The sequence below is a fragment of the Pimephales promelas genome, chromosome 6, assembly GCF_988280905.1.
Source record: "Pimephales promelas chromosome 6, fPimPro1.hap1.1, whole genome shotgun sequence".
NCBI classification, from domain to species: domain Eukaryota; kingdom Metazoa; phylum Chordata; class Actinopteri; order Cypriniformes; family Leuciscidae; genus Pimephales; species Pimephales promelas.
In genome coordinates this window covers 17,883,683-17,910,023 of record NC_142774.1, presented here as the reverse complement: position 1 = coordinate 17,910,023, position 26,341 = coordinate 17,883,683, and the positions used below count along the sequence as shown (strand labels likewise).

The 26,341-nt window shown below is 38.6% G+C and overlaps 1 protein-coding gene across 2 annotated transcripts; it reads left to right on the top strand.

The window, feature by feature from the left end:
• The first annotated feature begins 2,182 nt into the window (after positions 1–2,182).
• Positions 2,183–22,438, top strand: sts (steroid sulfatase (microsomal), isozyme S). Of its 2 annotated transcripts, XM_039657413.2 has the most exons (10): positions 2,183–2,519; positions 3,556–3,709; positions 4,017–4,138; positions 5,010–5,132; positions 15,399–15,813; positions 17,253–17,389; positions 18,091–18,228; positions 18,375–18,534; positions 19,115–19,236; positions 20,991–22,438. In XM_039657413.2, the coding sequence occupies exons 2-10, from the start codon at positions 3,564–3,566 to the stop codon at positions 21,362–21,364; spliced, it is 1,737 nt and encodes a 578-aa protein (XP_039513347.2). In that variant the 5' UTR covers positions 2,183–2,519; positions 3,556–3,563; the 3' UTR covers positions 21,365–22,438. The 2 variants fall into 2 exon arrangements, with proteins under 2 accessions (XP_039513347.2, XP_039513348.2); XM_039657414.2 differs by lacking the exons at positions 2,183–2,519; positions 4,017–4,138 and having other exon boundaries at positions 3,559–3,709.
• Positions 22,439–26,341: the final 3,903 nt, after the last annotated feature.

Genomic DNA, 26,341 nt, shown 5'->3' with positions numbered 1-26,341 from the left:
AGGACCGTTTGCCAAGGTTTTTCTATAACAGGCCACTTTGGCCTTTTATAGAGCAAATAAACATGCTTCAACAAAGAAAAAAAATGTCAACACAATTGGAATCAGCAATGAAAAATCATGATTTCCAAAGGGGGATCTGTTTGATTATTGCTGTGTTGCATCTATCAAATAACATCTATCAAAATAAGAAATAATAAGAGAGTCCATTGTCAGTGTTCAGCTTTTAATGCAGGTAATCTGTTGTTTATTCAGATCTGGACATGGGAGATTAAATGAGATGGGTTTGTTTCTTCTTTTTTTTTCAAAATGTACCTTAGAGTCAGTGTCCCAGAGTTGCATGAGGCCTATAAAGGGGACCAGTTAAATATGAGACATGGTAATGTTGTAAAACAGTGTAATGTAATGTCAGCATAACTGCTTGTGCACTGGTGTGCAGCGGCAACAAGCCAGGGGAATTGTGTTTTATTGCTTACCTACACAATTAATCATGGAATTATGTCAGATGGTAAAGGCAGCTGGCACGTTTATGGCCATAGGCCAGATTTGCATACAAGCAAACCTTCAAAATGGGCTGAAGTAGTTTTTCCATTTTTATGTACTGTAGTGTGAAGTGTGTTCATCACCAACTGCTAGCTAGCATTGAGTGTAAATATTAACAAATGACCCCCAGATGCCCCTAGTGCCTCAAAGTTTAAACAGAAGTGTAATGCAGTTAATAAGAATGGATACATCTTGTGGAAAAAAAAATGTTAGGCCGTGTTATCATGCTAAACAGTGTGGGTGGATAGTTGACTCGATGGATAAATAGAGATGTTCTTGAAAATGATTAAAATGGTTAAAAGCAGAAGAACAGATAAATAAACAATGGAAAATCAAGCCAGATTGAGAGAATCAGAAAACAGACATTATTGAAATATTCTGGGTTAGTTCACCTTAAGGGATAGGGAGTTCACCTAAAAATTAAAATTTTGTCATCATTTATGTTCCAAACCTATATGACTTTCTTTCATCTGTGGAACCCAAGAGAAGATTCTAAGGAAAACTGAACAGTTAAATTGACTTTTAGCTCATAAATTAGCTCATATCACTATAGCCTATACTTAAAAAAGTTACGCAGGCATAAACTGAATAGAGTTTAGCGCTTTGCATCAGACTGTATAAGGATAATAAATGCTGCTATTATTATTATTTGTTTTTTCACAAGATTATTATAGGGAGACATGTTACAGTGTTTAATATTCTGTTATCTTTCTTTTTAGGGTTTCTGTTGGGTTACCGTGGTAAGGTTGATGAGGAATGCAGGACTGTTTGACAAAAAACAAAAAAATGCAGTATGCCGTTTAATTCTATATAGGTGTGTGAAGTGATAAAGTTTTGCTAATTAAATAACACATGTATGTTTTGGTTGGTAACAATATTGATAATATCTTTATTATACAAGTTTGTTTGGGCAATCATTCAATTAAGCTACTTAAAATGAACACTTACGTTTTGTGCTTTTAGTCATTGTTAAGCATTAAGTTGTCAAGGCAGTATCGAACATTTTAACATTTATGAATTGGTTATTTTTTTAAGGAGAGAACATATGTAAAAAAATAAAATAAATGAATAAATAAAAAAGGTTATCATTACACAAATGCTGTTGATTGCTGAACCCAGAATATTTCTGAGCTGAACAGTGTGAGACTGGTGCAGTTTGTATGAAATAGATCTGTAGGTTGACATCGCATCCTGCTATGCTTAAGAAGCAACTCTAAAAATTTGACTGTGAGAGCTCATTCTCCTTCAACGCACATGATCCTAGCACAATGAGATAAACCTCAAAAGAGCTCATTTCAGAGCAATTTCTGTCAGTCTCTTGTGCGAGCTTTAAAAGTTGCAATTTAAATGTTATGCTAATATGCAGCGGGATTATCGTTTGCAAACGGTGTTTTGACAGGCTTCAACTTCATATCATGATCTCTTTCATGAAAAGACCACCACGGACGCACGCAAATCCGTGTGCAGAGGCATACAGTGACGTCCTTTTGTATTAAAAATGAGCAAGAGGTGGCGCTATTTCACTACAAATCTATAATTTATAAAGCATGTTGCGGCAGGCAAACAAAAACGAAAGTCTTACAAGTTATGGACGTTAGCTTAAACCCAACATTTCGTACTGCTGCTAATCAGATGCATCATGGAAGAGGAACAAAGTTCTGCGTGAAATGTCCAGGTCCATTCGTGGAGAATTTAATTTAGTTTTTAATTCAAATTTAAAATCAAGCTAAAAAGTGCTTGTTTTGGACATAGCCTACAGATGATTAAAGGTCAACGATATCATAATAGAATAGACTAAACTTATTTCCGCGTTATCAGTTGACCAATCAATGCTTGAACATGCAAACACGTGATATTGTGTTCTTCCTTATCGTGAACGCAGTTTGTTTACACTGGAAAAGAGCATGTTATGCATAACAGCCATCTGTAGAGTGTCTGTCAGCCGTCTGATGATTTCTTTTTCTTCGCAAGAGCAACAGGTAGGCCACGGCAGACAGTCCGTTTTTAGGATGAAAGAAAAAAAATAATAATGTAGCCTATTTAAAATGTTATTGACTTCATCTGTTTTTCAGACCCAACTTTACCATGTTAACAAAAACTAAAAGTCTTATATAAAGAAATAAATTAGACTTGAACATTAAAAAATATATAAAAAAAAAAACAATAAATAATAAAACTTTTGATAAAACGCTGATCTTTTACAGAGCAACAATAGAGTCCGTGCTAAGATATGGTATCACTAGCTGGTTTGGAAATCTGTCAGTGAAATCAAAAACTCAGCTTTTTAACTTGGTTAAGCAGGCAAAATTATGGGTACAGCACCACCCCTTAACCCGCAGGAGCTTTTTGATCAGGCGACAATTAGGCAAGCTAAAAATATTATATCCGACACTAATCATGCACTGTTTTTAGAGTTTGAGTTACTGACCTCGGGAAAGAGGTATAGGGTTCCTATGTGTAAATATATTAGGTACAAGCGCTCATTTATACCTCTCTCAATTAAGCTCATAAATGACCAGTGATGTATATGTGATTTTGTATTTATTAATGTATGGTTTATCAGTGAAAATATTATACAATTTGCAACTGGTGATTTGCTCTTTTTGCACAGGTCTCTGAGAAGCCACAAAGGCTTTTTTATGTATTTATTTGTATTGAACTGTTTCTGTGTTTTTGTCTTGTCGTAATCCTCATGCAGCAATTTCTCTTGATCCAAAGACTAATTTCTCCGGTGGGAGACAAATAAAGATACTCTGACTCTGAAAACATGTAGAACTCAAATATGCTTATGGATTTGTTTGAAAAATGTTCAAATGTTGCCTTGTCAACTAACTGAAACAAAATAAGTAGGCTATTAACGCCTACATCTTTGGCCTTAAACTAGACCGCATCTTATTTGTTGTTGTTGTTGTTGGTTTTTTTTTTTTTTTTTCTTCAGTTTAAACATGTTAAAGGACATCAAATGTTCTTTGTTCATCTATTTTCTTTTTTTTTGTTGACTTCTTTCTCTTTCAGGGTGTATAATGAAATCTCTTATATGGATCCTGTGCTCTCTTGGCCTGCTTCTCTGTACTGATGCTGACAGTGGTACAAAACCTAATTTTGTCTTTATGATGGTGGACGATTTGGGAATTGGAGATCTTGGATGCTATGGAAACACAACCCTCAGGTTTATTCAATTCAGTTTGTTACTTTTTTTGTTCTACAAGAAATCCACACTAGATTGCTGCCAATATGTTATGTGATTATCTCTTACCTTTAAGCTGTTATGTACTCTGCATATGAATTAGTATACATCAATCCCATTAGCCGTTTGTTGCTCATGCAAGCAAAGTAGATTTGACATGGATGGGATTTCCTTTTGATGGGTTCATATCATAGGTGAAGAAAGTTTTGATCATATTGCGAGATGGTCAATGGTCATCTCTCTCATAAGCTTAATGAGACTGTTGTGTTGTTGTTGTCCTGGCCTGCAGGACGCCTAACATTGACAGACTGGCCCTGGAAGGGGTGAAACTGACCCAACACATAGCTGCTGCGCCGCTCTGCACTCCCAGCAGGGCAGCCTTCCTCACAGGCAGATACCCTATTCGATCAGGTCAGTCCTGGAGTTACTGCTGAAATAAACAATATGTGCTGTTTTTAAAGCATTGTTGAGATTTGTTTAAAGACACTTCTGTATGTGAGAGATTTCTGCTCAGGCGCAGGATTATTATTATTATTATTATTATTATTTGTCCTGTTTAATTTGCCCTTAAGTGTTTTTAGCAGTACAGTACATTACAAAAATAACAAACTTTTATCACTGCTGAATTGTCATCATGTCTAATTATAACGTTTGCTAACATTTTTATTCAAAACTGCAATTTAAAAATAATAAAATCGTGGCAAAATATTAAATTAAAATGAGTTATAAAAAAAATCTGATAAAGAAACCCCAGCTCTAATTACACTATATTAAACAACAACTACAGCTCGTTCTGTGTGTTATACATAATTATGTATTGTTTCTACTTCATTCCACATGCCCAAAACATTCAAGTTTAGGTTTTCATTTCAATCAAGTGTTTACATCTGTCCTATTGAACTTAGAAAACAGTCCTTACAATCCGGTTGATGTGGTTGAATTTTTTTATTCTGTCTGACCTACTAGTCTGATTACAGTAGTTGCATTATTAAGGTCCATGTAAATGCTACTGTTAGTGTATTTATTGTGTTCATGTTGCATTGCAACATCTAGATTACAATTACAGAAATGAATTACATATGTAATTATTATTATTTTTTAAATATATTATAGTGTTGGTAAATAAGTACAGTGTAAAAGCATGTGCAATGTGTACACAATGAGTATAACTGTATCAAATCATTAATTTAAATGTTAATACATAATACTTAAAGACAATTAAAATGAAGTTTTTCAGTTCATGTGCATGTTTTTTTTTTTCTTTTCTTTTTTGATGGCATAGGTATGGCAGCAACAAGCCGGATGGGAGTTTTTCTATTTACTGCATCGTCAGGAGGTCTTCCACAAGAGGAAATCACCTTTGCCGAGGCTGTAAAAGGGCAAGGCTATTCCACTGCTATAATTGGTATGTTACTTTCATAACCCTGGTTATCCAGTAAGAGTCCTGTACTGTGGGAAATGCCTCAGACGTGATAAATGACACGGTGGCTGACCGACAGGTCACTACTCACAGCAATGACACTAAAGCCCCACCTGCTGTACTTGCCGTCACCTACAATTGTGCAATCCTTAGCATATATTTTCTTTGTTCTGACTGCAGCTAGGGAAGTGTGGTGAGTAGAATTCCCTGTGACAGACTGTTACAGTGTCTTTTGTAACTGGTAGTGAGCTGTTATATCCTGTAGTAGGACAGTCACTAAACAATAAGCCATATCATCATATCGTCCAGCCCTAAAACTTGTATAGTTTTTTGTCAGTGTTTATTTAAAAATCCAATTATGCAGAATATGCGATGGTAAATATTTAATTGGTGAGTTAATACAATATAATATATGGGGTATGATTTTACCGCTAAATTCAACATATTGACACAAAATGATAACTGAAAATCCACTTTTCCATTCTTGGAGTCCAGTTGTTTCTGTGAATTGCAGCGATCCATTAGCTTCTCTGTTCTGTAGCTTTCGGAAGTCTGTAAAAATATACCTCAAATTTCTTGTCAAATCTAGTTGTACAGTCAATCGCATAGACAAAAAACTGGGTCAATATTTTGTGCTTCCTTGTCATCCGTTCATCATCTTCGTTTTATTTTTTGCAAAGCATTATTCTACTATAAATAGACATCCACTCTTTCATAATTTGCGCGTGTAACGGAGGCCAGCGGGTGAGAGTTGTGCAGCCTAATGACTGCTAGGGAATGCAGTGTTTACTGTTTAGCGTCCTTGTTAGTGCACCCGCCATCACATTTCAGTGATCACAATCGCAGTTCAAGATCTTACAAATCACCAAAAAAAATATTCACTGGACTTAATGAACAGACCTGTCGCTCTTACATCTTTGGTCATGAAGTCATTTGAAAGACTGGACTGGTGCTAGCCTAACTGAAGAACATCCCTGGACCCCAAGCAGTTTGTCTATACAGCAAACAGGTCTGTAGATAATGCAGTCAACACAAGACTGCACTACATCCTGAAACATTTCGACAGACCTGGGACTTATGCAAGGATCTTGCGGACTTCAATTCAGCCTTCAATACCTTCATGCCTGATCTTCTCACAGTTGAACTGATCAAGCTTTACATGCCAACCCCAATCTGTCAGTGGATCACCAGCTTTCTAACAGACAGGCAGCAGCTATTGAGACTGGGAAAACTCACATCCAGGACTCTCAGCACCGGTGCTCCTCAGGGTTGCGTCCTCTACCCTCTGCTCTTCTCCCTTTACACAAATGACTACACTGCAAAAGACCCCTCTGTCAAGCTCCTGAAATTTACAGATAACACAACAGTCATCAGCCTTATCCAAAATGGTGAGGAATCTGCTTAATGACTATAGGTTGAACAGATGGCTGTCTGATAACAACCTTGAGCTGAATATTCTCAGTGGAGAAGATAGTGTACTTCAGAAAAAAAACAAAAAAACAGCACTGCCTCCACTCACCATGAACAGCACTGTGGCAACAGTGGAGTCATTCAGGTCACTGTGCACTACGATCTCTCAGGCCCTGATATACAGTAGGACACTCACATAGACTCCATAGTGAAAAAGGTCTGGCAGAGGTTGTGGTTCAACTTGCCACAGGAGCTGCTGAAACAGTTCTACTCCGCTGTCATTGAGGATGTTCTGTGCTCATCTATAACTGTCTGGTTTGGTTTCAGCTACTAAATCAGACATCAGGACACTACAGCGTACAGTCAGGACGGCTGAGAAGATTATTGGATTCCCACTGCCCAACCTCCAAGATACATTACATTTACACCACCAGAGTGAGAAAAAGGGCTAAGAAAATCATTTTGGACCCCACACACCCTGCCCATCTTTTCTTTGAACTGTTGTCCTCAGGTCGGCATCAAATTTAGTGATGCACCATGATAAACCACTGGATCAAAAGCCAGCAGCAGCAGCTAAAGACTCATCTCAGGGACAAATATGGGTTCACAGCAAGTGGGGTACAGTGACAGAGCATGCAGCTCGCTGACTCACTTTGCAGGAAACGGTGCAAGCTGTAAAGCTGTCTTGTGGGAAATCAATGTTTGGTTCAAAAGGGGATTGAGAGAGTGTGTTTCACAGCTAGATCGCAGTATGGTTTTTTGTTGTTTTTAAATTATGTGCATCCTTCATTAAATGACATACCCGTATTTCTCGGATACTTGAGTCACCAGATGATTACACACATAATGAATGGGAATGTGCATTCCTCCACTTAACTGTCAAACTGTGCAGCTGTGGCAAGTGAGTGTCCCCCCGCTGTGGTGTTGTCTGATCTGACCAGAATGCAGTGATTTCAGTGAACTAGAAACTATTATTAGAAATATAACTGCTAGCAGCGATGGCGGGCCCAAGCCCCGGCGCCACCCCTGTAAGTTTAGGACATTTGTGTACAATGGGCAATATACATTTAAAGTTTTTAAATGTAAGAACTATTGCCCTATTGGAGAGGGGGGGGGGTAATATAATTTTATTATAGGACGTCTGTAATAATAATGGCCAATTCGCACGGGATAAGATATCTTAGCAAAACTAGCAGAAGTGGGAGGAGTAACTCGAATGACGGACCACCGTCACCTCTTTGTTGTCCTGTGCGTATTACGTTTCTTCCTGATATCATGTTGTGTGCAAACACACACATATATATAACCTATATTTGTATAGTCAAGTCAATTTAAGTCATCTTTCATTATAGTGCTTTTAACAATGTAGATTGTTCCAAAGCTGCTTTACAGTGATGATAGGAAATCAAAGCAACAGAGATTGTTTTTGCTTAATGACAGCTCTAGAATGAAGTTATTTTCCACTAACACAACACCGTTTTAACAGAAAACTCTTAAGTTCTCACTACGCAAACTTTAAAAATGCGAACCTGTGAGAACACTGATGGCTTGCACATGCGTATTAAGAGTTCATTCTATGGCATGCACGTTTGAATATATGTTGGATATATGCAGGTGCTTCATCAGATCTGAATATGGCCCAGATCCAGCGGACTGTGGTAAACCTTGGGATAAACATCAGGATTTATCATCAGGATTTATGGGAAGTGTTCCCGGTTCCGGCTGACCTAATCCATGCAGCCTAACATTGAATTATAGAAGTCTATAGTGTGTTATGTGTATGCAAGGTCAAAGAAATGTGTTTTAGTCTAGCTTTGAACTAACCGAGTGTGTCTGCTTCCCAGACAATGTTAGAAAGACTGGAACTCATTTTAATGTTTAAAAAAACCAACACTTCAAAAGAATTATATTTGAAACTATATTTTGTAATTTTAGGAGCGCAAATGGAAGAAAACAAAACTAGAGGTATTTCGGGTTTCATGGAATGAGAGCTCGATTGCTTACAGAGAGGCCTTAAAAGCTGCTAGATCTGCTTATTTTTCAACTCTATTAGAAGAAAATAAACCTAATCCTAGGTATTTATTTGAAACAGTGGCTAAACTAAAGAAAAAGAAAGCTTCAAGCCCAGAAGTGTCCAAGCAACACAGCAATAACTTTATGAACTTCTTCACTCAAGATTCAAGATTGATAATATCAGGGATTTCACTATGCAACCATCTACTACAGTATCGGATCAGGGAATGCATTGTAGGCTCCCTGAGGAAAAAGTTTATTCATTTGTTGCTATAGGAGAGGAAAAATTTGGCAAACTAAATCTAAATCGACAACTTGTACAGTATGTTAGACCCTATACTGACTAAGCTACTGAAGGAGATGCTTCCAGATTTCATAGATCCTCTTTTTAATATCATTAATTCATCTTTGTCGCTAGGATACGTACCAAAAACCTTTAAGCTGGCTATGATACAACCGCTTGTTAAAAAAATGTAACTTGATCATACAAAATTAGTCAACTACAGTTCGATCTCCAATTTACCTTTTCTGTCAAAGATATTAGGAAAAAACAGTATCCTCACAACTGTGTCCCTTTCTCGAAAAAAAAACAAAACAAAAACATGTATCTGCAAGGATTTTCAGTCAGGATTTAGACCATACCATAGTACAGAGACGGCTCTCGTTAGAGTCCCAAATGATTTGCTCTTATCATCCGATCGTGGTTTTATCTTCCTATTAGTGTTACTTGATCTTAGTACAGCATTTGACACAATTGACTGCAACATTTTTTTAAATAGACTAGAAAACTATGTTGGGATTAGTGGAATTGCACTAGCATGGTTTAAATCATACTTATCTGACCGTTATCAGTTTGTAGAAGTAAATGTCTTATCGATCACAAGTTCAGTATGGCATACCGCAAGGCTCAGTACTAGGACCACTGCTGTTCACTCTGTACATTCTGCCATTGGGAGATATAATTAGGAAACTGGAATTAGCTTTCACTGTTATGCCTGATGATACTCAACTCTATATTTCTTCAAAATCTAACAAAACCTACCTATTCCCCAAAAAATATCAGAATGCATAGCTGATATAAAAAAAAATTGCATGACGAGTAATTTCCTACTACTAAATTCTGAAAAAAAAAAAAAAACAGATTCTGAGGGGATTAGTATTACTTGAGGTAATTCATCCAGGCCATTTTACTAGTAGTGGGAGAGAGCTGGAGAAAGAGAGTATGTACTTTCTGTAAAACGTAAGTTTGTGGCAAATAAACGTGGAAATAACTTGTTTTTATCCTGTTGTTCACTATTTTTATTTGCATGGTCAGTGTCATTGTGGGTTTTGGTTCTTTTGCTGTTTTGGGCTGTAAGAACCTTTGAAATAATTGAAATAATTTAGAGAAGTTTATGGGCATATAATAATGTCAAGACCTGCCTAGAAGTACTTTAGCCGTGCGTTTCCCTGAAAATAATTGCACACCTTAGAATGTTTGTCAACCAATCATATTCAAGCATTCAACAGCCCCCTAGTGAAAATCAAGATAATTCATATTTCTCCATTAAAAATTATCAAGCCCTCAAACGAGTGCTCGTTTATTGACTTTCCTCAGTGAAACTCGCCTTCATTAGATTCCAGTTCTTATAAATAAGGGGTCTTGAATGTGGAGTAAAGAACCTATCAACTGACAGTGGAGGTAAGGGTGGGTACGCAAATACTGTGTAGCTGTCCAGTGCAGAAACATTTTCAATAACCCCTTGAGATTAACAACCCATGTCAAGGCCATTAAGGCACATCCTGAAGGAATCTACTAGTCCCTTTCCTTTTCTGAGACCGAGTTCAGAGAAGCAGATTGTCTAAACAAGCAGACACTCTAAAATCGACAATTCTCAATGTCACCTGTAACACCCAAGGGGCGAGAGAGGGACTAAAATGTTTTGTTTGATATTTATGAGTCTGTTGTCTCTGGTGAACCTGGGAAATTTGTTGTTTGCAAATGTCTGTGTGAAAAAAAAATTATAGAAAAAAAAATGGTGATATGAATCACTCTCGATCTGGTTTGTCATCACGAGGTAGGCCTATGTTATTTAGCTGTGCATGTAATGCGCAAATCAGTGGGCGGGGCTAAACTGGCCGTGTTAAATTAGGTGTTGATGTTCTTCTGCGGGGGTGGTGTTTTATCCTCTTTGACGACATGGTTCCCCACTTTAAATCGAGTCGTTTGCTGAGCCTGGTGTCAATAAAAGCTTTTATTGGACTAACAAGGACGTTTTCAGTTCTGAAACTTAAAGAATATTCTTATAATATGATGACCTCTTAGATGTCAAAAGCTCAAGGAAAATTTGATTTCTCATTTCATCACCCCTTTAAAATTTACTCTTATTTTAAAATTATTTTAAAAATAAATAATGTAATGGGCCGTTACAGTCTATGCATTTATTGCGTTTAATCTGCGTGCTCAGAGGAGTAATATATTATGAACATTATATATAGTTAGCCTGGTAATACCAAACTCTGCTACTTCGCTCTGCTTCGTAGACAGAGTCTGGAGTGGCATCATTGAAAAGTGGTTTGGTTATGCGCCAGCTTCTTATATTCCTGAAAGTGATGATCATTATTTAGCTCTCTGTGCTGCGCATTTTATGGAAGACAACTTCCAGAATCTCCACGAATTCAATGCCGGATTCAACAACAAACTGTTACTAAAACATGAAGCAGTTCCAATTTTAAAACCAGAGGCAGCAGTTGTTGGGCCACAACCTGTAAGTAGGCTAAGACTTAATCATTTTAAATGTATTTGCATGTATAGTTTCAGATGTAATATTTTAGTTTTGTCAAATGCCAGCGCTGGCTTTATATCCACTTAGTTATGCTATTTCGTGTCTACGACAAACGCATACAAACATTTTGAACCTGAATTTGCAGATGTACTCATTTTTTTTCGCTTTGATCAAGAACGTAAACCATTGTCAACGCTGTTTGTGTATGTAATAGCCATTCAGTTCAAAGCTATTGTGTAAAACAAACGTGTATAAAAAATATAGGCAAATTACCATTCAGAAACGTTAAGAGCCGTGTTTGCTGAGGTTCTGCTTGACTCTCTTGATTCTGGCTCATACTGATACTGCAGTATTGATACCATTATGTACATTTGATAGGAATACACATGCAACTTTCGCCTGTAAAGGTAATGGTCGTTATGATGAAAGAACAGTTTCGTTATGTGTGGGTGATGGAAGGAGACACAGGGTTGGCGAATACTGGGACTCTTGCACTTTTACTTACACAACTCTTTTCACAGTGCAAGGTCACGCTCAAATAAAGTTAACTCACAATGTCAAAGGCAAATATAAATAATAGGCGATAACACTCTTCCCACTGAACACAGCTTCAAATGGTCACAGTTGTGATAATACAGTACATTCCCACTGGAAACAGTTTTGTCGAACACCGTTGCAGTGAAAACTCTTCCCGCTGAATACAGCTTTCAAATGTCACGCATTCGGTAACAGGACACCATAGGATACGTGAATGAGCTGCCAGTCTCTCTCTCTCTCTCTCTCTCTCTCTCTCTCTCTCTCTCTCTCTCTCTCTCTCTCTCTCTCTCTCTCTCTCTCTCTCTCTCAAACTGCCGTCTGCACGGTCTGCTTGTCATTTGAACTTGACCCACTTATTCACCGCTCGGCTCCATCCTTGCTCTCCCACTACAGACTTTGCTGAACCACGCCCCCCTCGCCACAGGCGTTAAAGGGTTAGTTCACCCAAAAATGAAAATTAAGTCATTAATTACTCACCCCCATGCTGTACCAACCCCGTAAGACCTTCGTTCGTCTTCTGAACACAAATGAAGATATTTTTGATTAAATTTGAGAGCTGTATAACTACCACATTGGCTGCCTAAGGGACTGCCTCTTGACGGCCCAGAAAGTCAATGAAGAAAATGTTTGAATATCCCAAGTGACTACCGTGGCTCAACTATATGTTTATCAAGCGACGCGAATACTTTTTGTGCGAAAAAACAAACAAAAATAACGAGTTTATTCGACTATTTCTTTTCTTCCTTGTAGGCCAGAACGAGACTTCCTTATAGATTTCCACGACGCATGCGCGAGAATTGCGATCTGAAGTAGTGTAAAGCAGATCGCAATTCTCGCACATGCGTCGTGGAAATCTAAGGAAGTCTCGTTCTGGCCTGTCGCTGGAAAGAGACATGTCGCTGTCTCAGACTGAGTACAGAAGCGGAATTAAATACAGTTGAAGTATGAAGTCTGACATAGTCAGGCTAATATATAGTGGCTTCTCCTTCTACTTTTTTTCTTAGTGATATTTATTGCCATTTTATCAGGAAGTGACGATTTTGTTCTCTTCGACTCACTGGATAGAAACGGTGCTTTATTCGCACATTTTATATGCAATACTACAATTTTGCAAATATGTTAAATTCGGAATTTGCAATTTACTCACAATTCCAACTCCTGACTCGCTACAGTGGTTTTGACAAAACAAGATTGTTTTTATACTGCCAAGGGCGTGGTAGCTCGTACCAAAGGTGTGGTGAGCTGGAACCTGCTTATGACACCTGCCACTGCTTACGTCACGTTCCACCGCAAACATCCAATAGCAAAATTCAACTGCAATAGCCACCGCTCAAACTGAAGAGGGCAGCACTCAGACGTTTTTACACCATATATTGTAGAATTAAAACACTTTATACCCAAATATCAAGAAAGTTATTTGAATCAATGAACAGCAGTAATAAAGCCCCATTCTTACAGATCAGTAACTAAAAACAGTTGTTTTTTAGGGTTTAGTTACCCTTTAAAGAATGTTGTTGTCACTCCCATAAATAGCTTAAAGGAGCTGTATGTAAGATTGTGGCCAAAACTGGTACTGCAATCAGTTTCAAATTACTGTAGAGCAGTGTATCCTCTCCCCCTCCCCCCTGGCTTGAGGTTGCCAGATAAGCTGCAGGATCCAACATTTTTTTTCTCTCACCCGTTTGTAGCTGCAGCTGTGGTAAGCAGAGCTGGCAACCTGAATGCTGCAACACTACTCACTTCGTGAGGGTGGAGCATAAGACCAAAACACAACATGACAGTTGAGGGCTGCAACTTCACTTTTTAAATGACAATATCCAGTCTGGACATCTGTTGTCAGTGTTATAAGTATTTGAAATGAACATGATTTCTTATAGCCTGGTAATACCAGACTCTGCTACTTCACTTTGCTTCGTAGACAGAGTCTGGAATGGCATAATAGAGAAGTGTTTTCTCTCTCGCAAGGGGGCGCTTCTCTGAAGTTTAAAATCATTGGTTACCCGTAAGCCAATCAGATAATTTTATTTATGACGTATGTTATGCGCCGGCACGGCCGCATCGAGACATTATGCATCGAACTCAAATCTATGATCGAACTTCCACTGTAGACAGGGAGTGGCGCTTTTGTAAGGGCTGCAAAATGTGTGCCAACCGGGAATAAACAATTCACAAACTAGGTTATTTATATGAATTACTGAGTTGCGGCCGCCCCGCAACGTCGGCTTGCCCTGCTCTCACGAGCCATGACTGATTTAGCTTCCGCCGCCCCACAGCGCCGCGAGGACGAGCCCCTGCTCTCACCCTTTACTGTCTATGGCTCTCACGAGTCATGAATGATTTAGTTTCCGCCACCCCGCAGCGCCGCGATCGAGGGCGAGACCGAGCCGCTGCTCTCGCGAGTCATGAATAGGAAGTTCATTTTACTGATTCATTCGAGTCATTTTGTTTATTTAAGTGGCTTAATGTTATAATTTTAACAGCCAAATTCCCCAATCACATCCACCTAAGCAATGTTGATCATATTCTGAATTAAGAAATCATAATGCAGTAAAAAATGATTTACAGGGAACATAAATAATCACTTTACCTTGCTTCCGAGTCTTACGTTCATTTGTCACGTGACATACACAATGAACAGATTGTTCATGAATCAATTATCTGGGACTAATGCAGCTGGATTTCAAAACGAAATATGGTGGATTATTATTATGATAATAAGAGCGCGCCAGGAGCGTTCACAGCCGAGGAAACCGACGTTATTGTCATCATTGTCATGGCCGTAAAAGACAGAGAACTGACGTTGTAAGTTATGTCCTTATATAGTTATGCATATAGTTATGGCCAAACAGGTCTGATCCGTCATTACTACAATTATCCTGAAAAAAATGGGTAGCCTAAATGCCTAAGCTTGAAGTGTTAATATGTCCTTGTTATAATGATTTGCAAAAATAAAAACGTCTGCACGCGCCGGTCCTAGCTGTAAACACTGATGATGCGAGCGAAATACCGGAGTGAACATGGCTGTAAACAACTTTTGCTTCAGTTTGAAAAATCCCGGAATGTTCTCCATAACAGAGCGAATTGCATCCCGTGTCTTGTTTCCCATTTCTGCGGTTGTTTCGGTATTCGGTTTTCGATTTCTCTAACCTACAATGTACTCCTCGGCGCTTAGCGGCTACGTCACGGCTCTCAGCCCGCCCTCTGTTCGTTGATTGGCCGGCTGTTTTCAGGCCGGTGGAAAACTGAAAGATAGGCCGCTATCTCAGACTGACTACAGGAGAGAAATGAAATTAGCGGAAGTAGGAAGTCTGACGTAGTCAGGCTAGATTTCTTTATGTCTAGTGACACATCAGGGCCATTTTATGATTATTTGAAATACATTTCTTACATATAGCTCCTTCTAAATGTGTGTGGACATAACCATATTAAGGACTCAAATACATAACTGACAACCATATTCTGCTGCTTTGTTTTTATTTGCTTTAATGTATATATATATATATATATATTTTTTTTTTTTTTTTAGGGAAATGGCACCTGGGTCTCAACTGTGAAGACAGTGCCGACCACTGCCACCATCCTAACTCTCATGGCTTTGACTACTTCTACGGCACCATCATGACACATCTTCGGGACTGCCAGCCTGGACATGGCTCTGTCTTACATCACGTAAAAGGTCACATCCCATACAAGGCCATTGTCATTGGTCTGGTTTCCCTGGTGTTACTCCATATTAGAGGGACAATAACTGTGACCAGGAAAGTAGTTTTATTTTTTCTGGTTCTGGTAGGGGTGTTTGTGAGTCTCTTTGGTGTGTTGTTGTATACATTCCCCAATCTAAATTGCTTTGTCATGCGAGGGGCGGAGATTGTTGAGCAACCATATACATCAGAGAACCTCACTCAAAGGATGACCATTGAAGCCATAGAGTTTCTGGAAAGGTATGTGTCTACTTTATATGTTAAAGTGCAAAAAGCTTTTAGGTACCCAGTTTGAGCCTACAAATGTTTTAAAACATAATTATTACAAACTAATATCAAGTGAAATAGCCAATCCAGTTTGAAAGGTCTTTGAGGGTCTTGCTTAACCCTTTGCATTATTAATTTGATTAACCCTCTGAATTTAAAGGTAGAGAGGTAAAGAAATTCTGGTAAAGAGGTAAAGAAATAAAGGTAAAGAAATTCTGTCATGATGTGCTCATTTTTATTGTCAGGTTGCTCTTGCAACTACAACGAATAGGGCCAAAATGTAGAAGTACAGCACACAACTAAATTCAGAAAAGATTTGAAAACACTAGGAATCTACAGTAGGACTCATACACTTGCTGACTTCAAAAATGGTTATAGAGAAAAACTGGGCTTAAAACTGCTCTAAATGATTGAGAATTACACATGTCCAGAATTTTAAGTAGTTTCGCACACAAACTCACACAGAAACATCCTCCTAGTTGCTAGGAGACGCATGACAAAAGAAAACAGAATGTGTTCTAAAATTGTCTCAAAATATCAAACATTTTTTTAAATTTACTGTCTGAATGGAAATCAGTCTAAACCTAAAAAAGAAAATGTCTGTGTCCATCATACACTCAGGGTCGGCCTTAGTATTTGGGCGCCCTGAGCAGCTTTTCAAAATGAGGCCCACCTACCTACAGCAAATTAGATTTTTAAACCAAATCATAAATATATCTCTATATGGCTCTGTCTCGAACAAGAGGATAAATCTACTGCTGCTGCCAGATCTCAAATAACAAAAAATATATTTTGTTTGATACAAGACTAACTATACTAAATCAAGTGAAAAAGTACTAATTTTCATAATATTTTATTTTCTTCATAGGAACATTTATTTTTAACGAAAACGTATAAACTGTTATAGACATACCTACTATAAGCAGACCTGTTACTGTCCGAGGCTGTTAATAGTTCTAATATTTATTATATTATACTTATTTTGAATTGTAAAAAAAAAAAAAAGAAAACCAAAAAACACTGACACCTGACATGGTGTTTCTTATTTGTCGTCTCTGATTTAAATGCAATATCTCTCTGCCTTAATTCTTAGCTGTATGAGACAATCAGTTTATTGATGAATTGTGTTTTTGATCTGTAAAACCAATTATTTATTCTTATAGTAATGATCAAGTTTAAATTGTCTCCTTCCACTATTGTGTGCATTGTAAGGCACTGTAAGACATGTCATATACAAAGCCTTATGAAACCTCACATGGAAGCAAATCCCTTTCAGCCAGGCTCTGATCCCTGATCTGATGGGATAATACAACCCTGAAATTATGTGCTTTGTGTTTGTCCAAAGGTAATGCAAGATGGAACATAACGGGTTTTCTGTTTGTTTGTTTGTTTGTTTGTTTGTTTTCCCACAGGAATTCACAGAGTCCTTTCTTGCTTTTCTTCTCATTCATTCAAGTCCACACTGGACTTTTTGCCTCTCCTCTCTTCAGGGGGAAGAGCCAGCATGGCCTCTATGGTGACGCTGTCATGGAGATAGACTGGAGTGTAGGTACTGAATGACTTTTGACTTTGCCTTTTCATATAAATATTCTAAATATAAATTGATAAGTTTTAAAAGCAAATTCGACAAGTATGTGGACACCTCCTTTACTACCATTTTTGAATTTGGGCACCCCATAGCCATAGCCTATATAATACCCTCTCAATAGTTTCGTCAGACTGTTATCTTAATTGGGATAGGTAATTTAATAATGGAAATTCTGTCAGCATTTATTGACCCTGACCCTCATTCCATTCCAAACCTGGCTGAACTATCCCTTCGGAAAAAATAAAAGGGATAGTTCACCCAAAAATGAACTTTCATCAGTTACTCACCCTAATGTTGTTTCAAACCTAAATGACTATTTGGCTGTATGATATTTTGAAGAATGTTGTTACAGTAACCTAACAGTTTATCTGACCACTTACTTGAAAACAAAGAAATACATTTCTTCCTTTATGTTCCACAGAAGGAAGTCATAGATAAGAGGATGAGTAAAATAATGACAGTACTCAATTGTAAAATGAGTAAAATGACAGTACTCAATTGTAAAATGAGTAAAACACAATTCAGTACTGCATTGCACTGTAAAATTTAGCCTTTTAAATAGTAGTTAAGATAAGTAGATAAGCTAAATGTTAAACCAGTTGATTTTAGTCTTTTTATATTGATCTTATTGTCACTCAGATGTCTCACTATGGTGTTTTTAGGTCAAATCATGCAGACTCTGGAGCGCTTAAACTTGAAGCAAAACACTCTGATGTACATGACTTCAGATCAGGGCCCTCACCTGGAAGAGATTTCTATTCACGGAGAGATGCACGGGGGTTATAGCAGCATATACAAAGGTATTCTGTCCCATAGAATAGTCCTGAGGGCCAGTTTATCAATCCTTGTGAACAAAGCATCACCTTTCAACATTATTTTCAGTTTAAAATTTGAACAGTAACTGCGATTTCACTCCCTCTGTTTCTCCATACCCTCACTGGAGCAGCTGGTAAGTCTACCAATTGGGAAGGTGGGATTCGGATACCGGGTATTCTTCGTTGGCCAGGTGTCTTGCCTGCTGGGAAGGTCATTGATGAGCCCACTAGCAACATGGATATTTTCCCCACGGTGCTGAATTTAGCTGGTGCTTCCATACCTAGTGACAGGTGAGAATCTGTATCTGTCAAGAATTTGGTTAGTGAGACAGATACAAGATGCAGATATAGACCTTATGTAGCCCCGCCCCTTTTCAGCTCTGCACTCGTTGTCTTTTGTCTTCCGTTCTGTACTTTCACAGCGATCTTGTAAATGAATGAATAAATGAACGGCTCGTTTTAAAATCTTCCCGGTCGAATGACATTTGTTAAGACATCTACTTTAAACACTACAATCCTGTGATAACTTTCGTTAACTTTACAGTAAGTAAATCCACTTCAAAAGCTAATCACCCTGGACAGCGATGCCATAGAAATATGCAGAGCGACCGCAAAAACGGAAGTTCAAAGACAATATTCTAAAGATGGCTGTGCCCTTGTTTCTCTGGTGCATAAGGTCTATAATAGATGCTAATAATCAGGAGATACATTGAAATATTTGGATATACAGAAATCAGTAGATTAGATTGTGTTTTCAGTCACTTAATAAGATGAACATATGCCAAAATTAGGTCATTATTACAGAATAATGATGTTTTGTGTTATAAATATGTTAGTAGTTGCAGTGTATTACAACTTGTTTCCATTACAGAGTCATTGATGGCCATGATCTCTTGCCTCTGCTGCAAGGACAAGTGGAGCATTCTGAACATGAATTTATGTTTCATTATTGCAATGCCGAACTGAATGCTGTCCGATGGCACCCTCCTAACAGTGAGTAATTTCAATGCACCCATCTTTCTACACTCTCAAAGAAGAAACTAATAACTATTTTGATCATCTATAGAATTTTAGTCTGTTAGTTGTAAAGTACACCTTTTGCTGAGTTGCTCTTCAAGTGATTCAAGATAGATACATAAATGTAATTTAAAATATACATTTCAAACACTTAGTCAAGAAAACAGTCTGTAATAAAATAAGAACAAATGAAAGAACTACAAGCAATAGCACAAATAGACTATTAAACAATGTTATAAATTAAATAAACAGTGCTAGATTAGCTACTTGATATTGTAAGTAGCCTACTCAAATTTAAAATAACTGCATAGACATCAGTGTATAAATTACATATAGCTGAATCCTTATTAAAGTTACACAAGTTTTTTAGGCATATTAGGCTGCCGTCACTTTAATACGTAAATATTGTTTGGATCCAATAAACTGATACTCTAGACATACGCATTTTCTTTTTCAACTGTTTACGTTCACTTAAGACATAACCGTGTTTACTAGGATACTCGCCGAGACAGACGATTTGTCATAATTTTGTGTGAAGTTGTCTGTTAAAACACAGGGTTCACGTGCTGTCACACTGCTTTCTGGGCTTTTTTGTTCATATTTGTTTGTTGTCAGTGCTATACTCTTGATAATAACGAAAAGACACCCTATTGAATTATATGGTTTTATGAATCAGGACATAATAAAAAATAATGGTCCTTGGCGGGTCTTAAAATTAGCTTATTACAACCTCAGATGAACAACAACACATGACATATTACACCGTGTCATTATTTATTCAACAAAAACTAGGCCAAAATGGAAAAGCTACTAACTTTACCCTTACTGCTTCACACAAATTAAGAGGGTTAGTAGAAATAAGGCGCTGCTAATGAAATGTCTTTGATTAATTGATCATCAGCAAAGTGTGATCATCTCTATAAAAGCAGCGGTTTTGGCAGTTTGCTGGTCTGGAGCATTCAGGTGTGTTTTAACACAATTCCAAGGGGGACACCAGCAATGATCTTGGAGAAGCAATTGATGCTGCCATCTATCTGGGAAGGGTTAAATAAGTCCATTATTCTACTGTAAGGAAAATTATTTGGTGGACATCCCAGCAAATGTCAGACTGTGCAATGCTCAGATAATCCCAAAGGTTGCTCCGGGTTTATTTCTCAATGCCGACAGGGAATGACTGAGATGGCCTTGTGCAAGGACCCTGACTTCCAATCGCTCCCTGGGCACCACAGCAAAATGGCTGCCCACCTGGTCTGTGTCTACAGTTTGCATTGTGTGTGTGTTCACTACTCACTACTCCTTATGTGTGTGCACTAACTGGTATGGGTTAAATGCAGAGAACAAATTCTGAGTATGGGTTACCATACTTAGCCTTCACATGTAACTTTTTTCTAAAAAAGGAGTGGGCCAAAATTCCTCAAGAATGATGCTTAAACTGTCATATAGAAAAAGATTCCCTCAACTTGTTGCTGCTAAAAGTGGCTCTACAAGCAATTGAATCATAGGGTGTACTGTACTTAGTTTGTCACCCAAAGCTTTTCCATTTTGGCTTTATTTTTGTTAAATAAATAAATGACATAGTGTAATATGTCATTCGTTGTTGTTCATCTGAGGTTGTATTTACCTAATTTTAAGACCTGCTTTTTTTTTTAGCATGTTCTGATATGTAAAACCATACAATTCTAAAGAGTGTCCTTATTTTTTCACATGTAAATGATTTCCTGTGTTTCCAGGTAGTGCAATCTGGAAGGCCTTTTTTTTTACACCTGACTTCTACCCACAGAACAGCTCTGCGTGCTTCCACACTCATATCTGCTTCTGCATCAAGCCATTTATCACGTTCCATGACCCTCCACTGCTTTATGACCTGTCGAGAGACCCGTCAGAAAGCACCCCCCTGAGTCCAGACACTGAGCCCCAGTTCTACTCAGTTCTAAAGGTCATAAGGGCAGCAGTAAGCCGTCATACACTGAGTCTAAAGCCCGTCCCAATACAGCTTTCAGCTCTGCAAATAGTATGGAAACCCTGGCTCCAGCCCTGCTGCTCTTCTCTCAGTCAGCTTTGCAGATGTGAACAAGATCATCAGATAGAGAAGCTACGACATTAGCTTTAAGAAGAATAGTCTGATTTACAAAATCATGTGCCTTTAATGCATAAGGAGGGCGTGTAATACTTACAGAGATAGTTCACTCTAAAAGTATAATTGCCATAATTTAATCCCCTTTATGTTGTTCCAGACCAATGTGACTTCAGGTTTGACACAAAAAAAGATATTGTTTCACTATGGACATTAGTGAAGAAATTAAAATGTCATTGAAATTTGGCTAATGTAAGCACACCTTAATAGGTTAAATGTGGTGACCAAAATCAGGTCAAAATAAAATTTGAAGTTGAATTGAAAATGAAAATTGAAGTTGTACTACTACTTAAAAGCACTGACACTGTTTATTTAAAACTGTAAAGCTGCTTGCTTTAAAGCAATCTATTGAATAAACTACAAATAAACGTGACATAAAGTAACTTGATTGGAGTGCCGAATTGTAGACCTGGTGCAAACATAACCACTTGGCTATGAATGCTTCCTTTACTGCTGATTTCTCACCGTTGTCATTTTTGTCTGTGTTTATTTTGCTATTGAGAGGTAAGCACGCTGCACATTTTAACATATCTAAACACTGCTCACAGCAAGGTATTTTGGACATCTTTTTAACCTCTAAACGAAAAAGAAGGGAAAACAATACTGCACACATTTGTTTTGTTTTTTTGTGCAGCTAAATTTGTATCTAAGCTCTTTTGTGGCTAGAGTGTTTGTTACTGCAGCCAGATTATCTGTTCTGAGTTCTGTATTCCTCCTAGTTTGGAGATCCATCATCCTGATTCAGTGTAAGGTCAGGGATTTTGTGAAGCTGTAATTACTACCTTTGTGCTCATAAGCTTTGATCTAGCCTGCAACCGGTACTCAATACCCATAATGCCTCTTACAGGCTTTGGTGCTCTGAGGGTTTTTGTAGTATTTTTGGTATCCAATATGTTTTGCTTATTTTTGTGACTAATCAGGCTGCGCTGGATAGTTTGCCAGCCTTAAGAGGCTCTCCACGCTCTCGACATCATGTTCATTACACTAATCACATCACATTTACAAAATAGTCTGTATCGGGAAATAAAAAGATGTTTTGCCTAATTTTGTAAGAGCCGATTTGATATTTATTCATGGCTTGATGTATTTATCACTGTTTCTGGAATATGTAACATATTTGCTAATCAGAAATGTATAGTCATTTAAAAAAGGTAAATTTCATATTTGAGAGCGTCTGCTCTATGAGCTTTTGATCATTAACTAACATTTACCATTTGATACAGTATCATGCATCATTTCCTCAAGATTCCATGATTATCCACAGTCTTGAATAAATAGTGCAGGTTCTTATTTCAAGTGGGTGTTACTTGACATGATCAAATAACTCTTACTAGCATCTTTCTGGATATGATTTGAAAACATTTTTGACCACTTCTTACAGCATATCTACTAAATCACTTTTATGTGAACAGATACTGACTTTTAAAGATAGGCCTAGCTAAAAGAGCAGATGGCGGTACCCAGGGGAGCCTTAAAAGCAATTGAAGCATGGGTCTCCTCAAACTGAAAAAGATCTAGGCCTATGTCAAAATAGACAAGTTCAATCATTCTGATTTTCTGGGTGCTTTTGCAAAGAGGAGATCAATCAGTTGCATTATGGAAGGTCTGCTTGGCTTAAATGATCAAAGGCACGAGCAGAGAACACATGCTCTGCTTAAGGATAGGTTTCTAAAACCTATAGAAACTTTACTTGTAATGACTTTTTGGAAATTCAAAAACATAAATTTCTTTAAAGCTGTGTGTGTATATAGGGATGTACTGAGACCGCTTTTTACAGAACGAGACCGATACCAATACTTTCATTTTTGGTACTTGCTAATACAGAGTACAACTACCTGTTTTTTGGATGCATTTGTAATTTTTAAATGTATTGGGTAGAGAAAACAGAAGAATTGAAATCTTATTAATTTGTTTTAAACACACACACACACATACACACACACACACACATATATATATATATATATATATATATATATATATATATCCTTCAGTTATGCTTCATGCATTTGAAATTGTGATATTTCACTATTTTGAATTTTCAACTTTTACAAGTTTCAAGTTTATTTCAGTGTTTTCAACATTTTCAATTTCGATACTACAGAAACAAACTAGTACTACTAATGTAAATTTAAACATTATTAAGGACAATTAAAGGACTAATATAATAAAAAAATAATCAAATTACAAATGGCACAAATTAATACAATAGAACAAAGGCTATAAATGAAATAAACTGTGTTTAGAGATTTTCAGGTAGTTCTAGGTCTAACAGTAGTTCCCTTTTGCTGTCACTCCGATTTCCGCTGTTCCTCTGCTGTTCACTGTAAAGAAAGTCTGGCTGCTGCATGCAACGTGCATCGCTAGGGCAGACCTGATGCCGCTGCAAGCACGCATTTAGCCTGGAGAAAATGGAGTTGGTGAAAAGTAAACTTATGAATTCACCATCACTTAGGGGCAGCGCCAGATCATTTTTAATGCAGGTGCTGAGGGGGTGCTAGATCATTGACAGGATGTGCTCCAGTTCACATGCAATGCAATCGTGCCTGTGCCGCCATATCATGATCATATTGTCTGCAATATATGTTTCTTATTTATTATATCCACGAAATCTGTTGATGAAAAATTGATTAAAATTAAGATACAATTTATACAAAACAAACTTCACTTTAATGACCTCCATCTAAACACAGATAATGGCAAAACTACAGTTCTTGCTAGATCTCAGTGCTGCTTTTGATATCATCTACCACGACATACTAGTAAACCAATTGGAAAATTGGATAGCCCTTTCCATCTCAGTACAAAAGTGGTTTGAATCCTACTGAAAGAATAGGCACTATTATTTGTCCATAGGAAGTTTTGCATCTGAACATAAAAGTAAGACGTGTGGAGTTCCTCAAGGTTCCATCCTGGGACCTCAACTGTTCAATATCTACATGCTTCCACAAGCTAAAATTATGTTAGGCAACAACATTAGCTATCACAGTTATTTGAACGACACGCAAGTCAACATAACCGTCACCCGGGGACTAAGATTGGGACGAGGGTGCCAGAGGGTGCCCCGTCTCTGAGAAAGGATGTCCTTCCTCAGAGAAATTGGCCAAGGAGGTGCTGTCGCGAGTTGTATCAGTTCGGAGAACCAGGTCCGGGTGGGCCAGTACGGCACAATCAGAATGACCTGCTCCTCGTCCTCCTTAATCTTGCACATGGTCTGTGCGAGAAGGCTCACTGGGGGAAACGCATAGCTCCGCGGCCAGCTGTGCGCCAGTGCATCCGTGCTGAGCGTGCCCTCAGTCAGGGAGTAATATAGGGTGTAGTGGGATGAGTCGTGGGAGGCAAACAGGTCTACCTGTGCATCGCCAAACTGGTCCCAAATCAGCTAGACCGATCAGGAATGGAGTCGCCATTCGCTGGAGATGGGCCGAAACCGTAACAGCTCGTCTGCTGCAATGTTCCGATCTCCAGAAATATAAATAGCACGAAGGGACCTCAGGTGCTTTTGACTCCATAAGAGGAGGTGGCGTGCAAGTTGCGACATACGGTGGGAGCTTAAACCACCTTGATGGTTGATATACGCTACTGTTGCGGTATTGTCTGAACGGACCAGTACGTATTGACCCTTGAGCAACGTTAGAAAACGGTACAGGGCAAGGCGTACTGCCAGCAACTCGAGGCAATTGACATGCAGATGACGCTGCAGACGAGCATGTCCATTACACATGGCGCCTCAGCCCATGGCAGAGGCATTTGTGGAGACAACAACATGCCTGGAACTCGTTCTAGGGGAACTCCGGCCCATAGAACGCTGAGGTTTCGCCACGGGGTGAAGGTCTGACGGCAGGTCGGAGGTATTGGAACTCGGAGAATGCCACGATGCCATGCCCACCTCAGGGCTCGATCGCGAAGCCACAGCTGAAGCGGCCTCATATGAAGCAACCCGAGTGCCGTTGCCGAGGCTGCAGATGCACATGCCCCAGGAGCCTCTGAAATAATTCCAGTGGGACCACGCTCTTGCCCTCGAACTGTCGAAGACAAGTCAGCAGTGAGAATGCGCGCTCGCTCTTAAGCTGCACTCACATGGCGACCGAGTCGATCTACATACCGAGAAAAGAGATCCTCTGCACGGGTCAGAGTTTGCTCTTCTCCCAGTTGACCCGAAGGCCCAGACGGGCTAGGTGCCGAAGCACTAGGTCTCGGTGTTCGCAAACCTGATCTCGAGAGTGAATTAATATTAGCCAGTCGTCAAGATAATTCAGGATGCGACCCCCGTGTTCGCGTAGGGCAGTGGTTCTCAACCTTTTTTGGACCAGCGCCCCCTATCCAATATCTAGGTCCCTGACAGACCCCCACCTCACCCCACCCCAACTAATGCCATGTTATGAGGGAGTCAAGCGAGTGAGAGTTAACAGATGAAATAAGTACAAAATTGTAATTTATTTTAATTTATTTATTTTATTTGTAATTAATTATATCCATTATAATAATTATGGATATGCAATATTGATTGATGTTTTTCTATAAATCCAGAAATGAATATGTATAACAAGAAACGTCACTGAAAATAAAATAACATAACAGACCCCATCCATGGTGTAACGTACAGACAGAGACGGTCGGATCCATGCGCAAAACTTTATTATAACTTGACAGCCCATTCTCACCCCCAAGGCGTCACTTAACTGACGCATTTGGACATGCTTCAATATCTGACGCTTTAGGTGCCCTTTAGCGTTAGTAAGATGACGCCCTAGGATCGCGTGTACCTTACCCCCACCCCATACCTAAACCTAACCACGTCCTCTAACAGACGCTTTCCTTTAGTGTCAGTTAGATGACGCCGTAGGATCGCGTCATGTAAGTGACGCTAAAGGGCGCCTAAAACGTCAAATATTGAAGCATGGTCAAAGGTGACGCCTTGGGGTGAGAATGCGTTGAACTTGAACA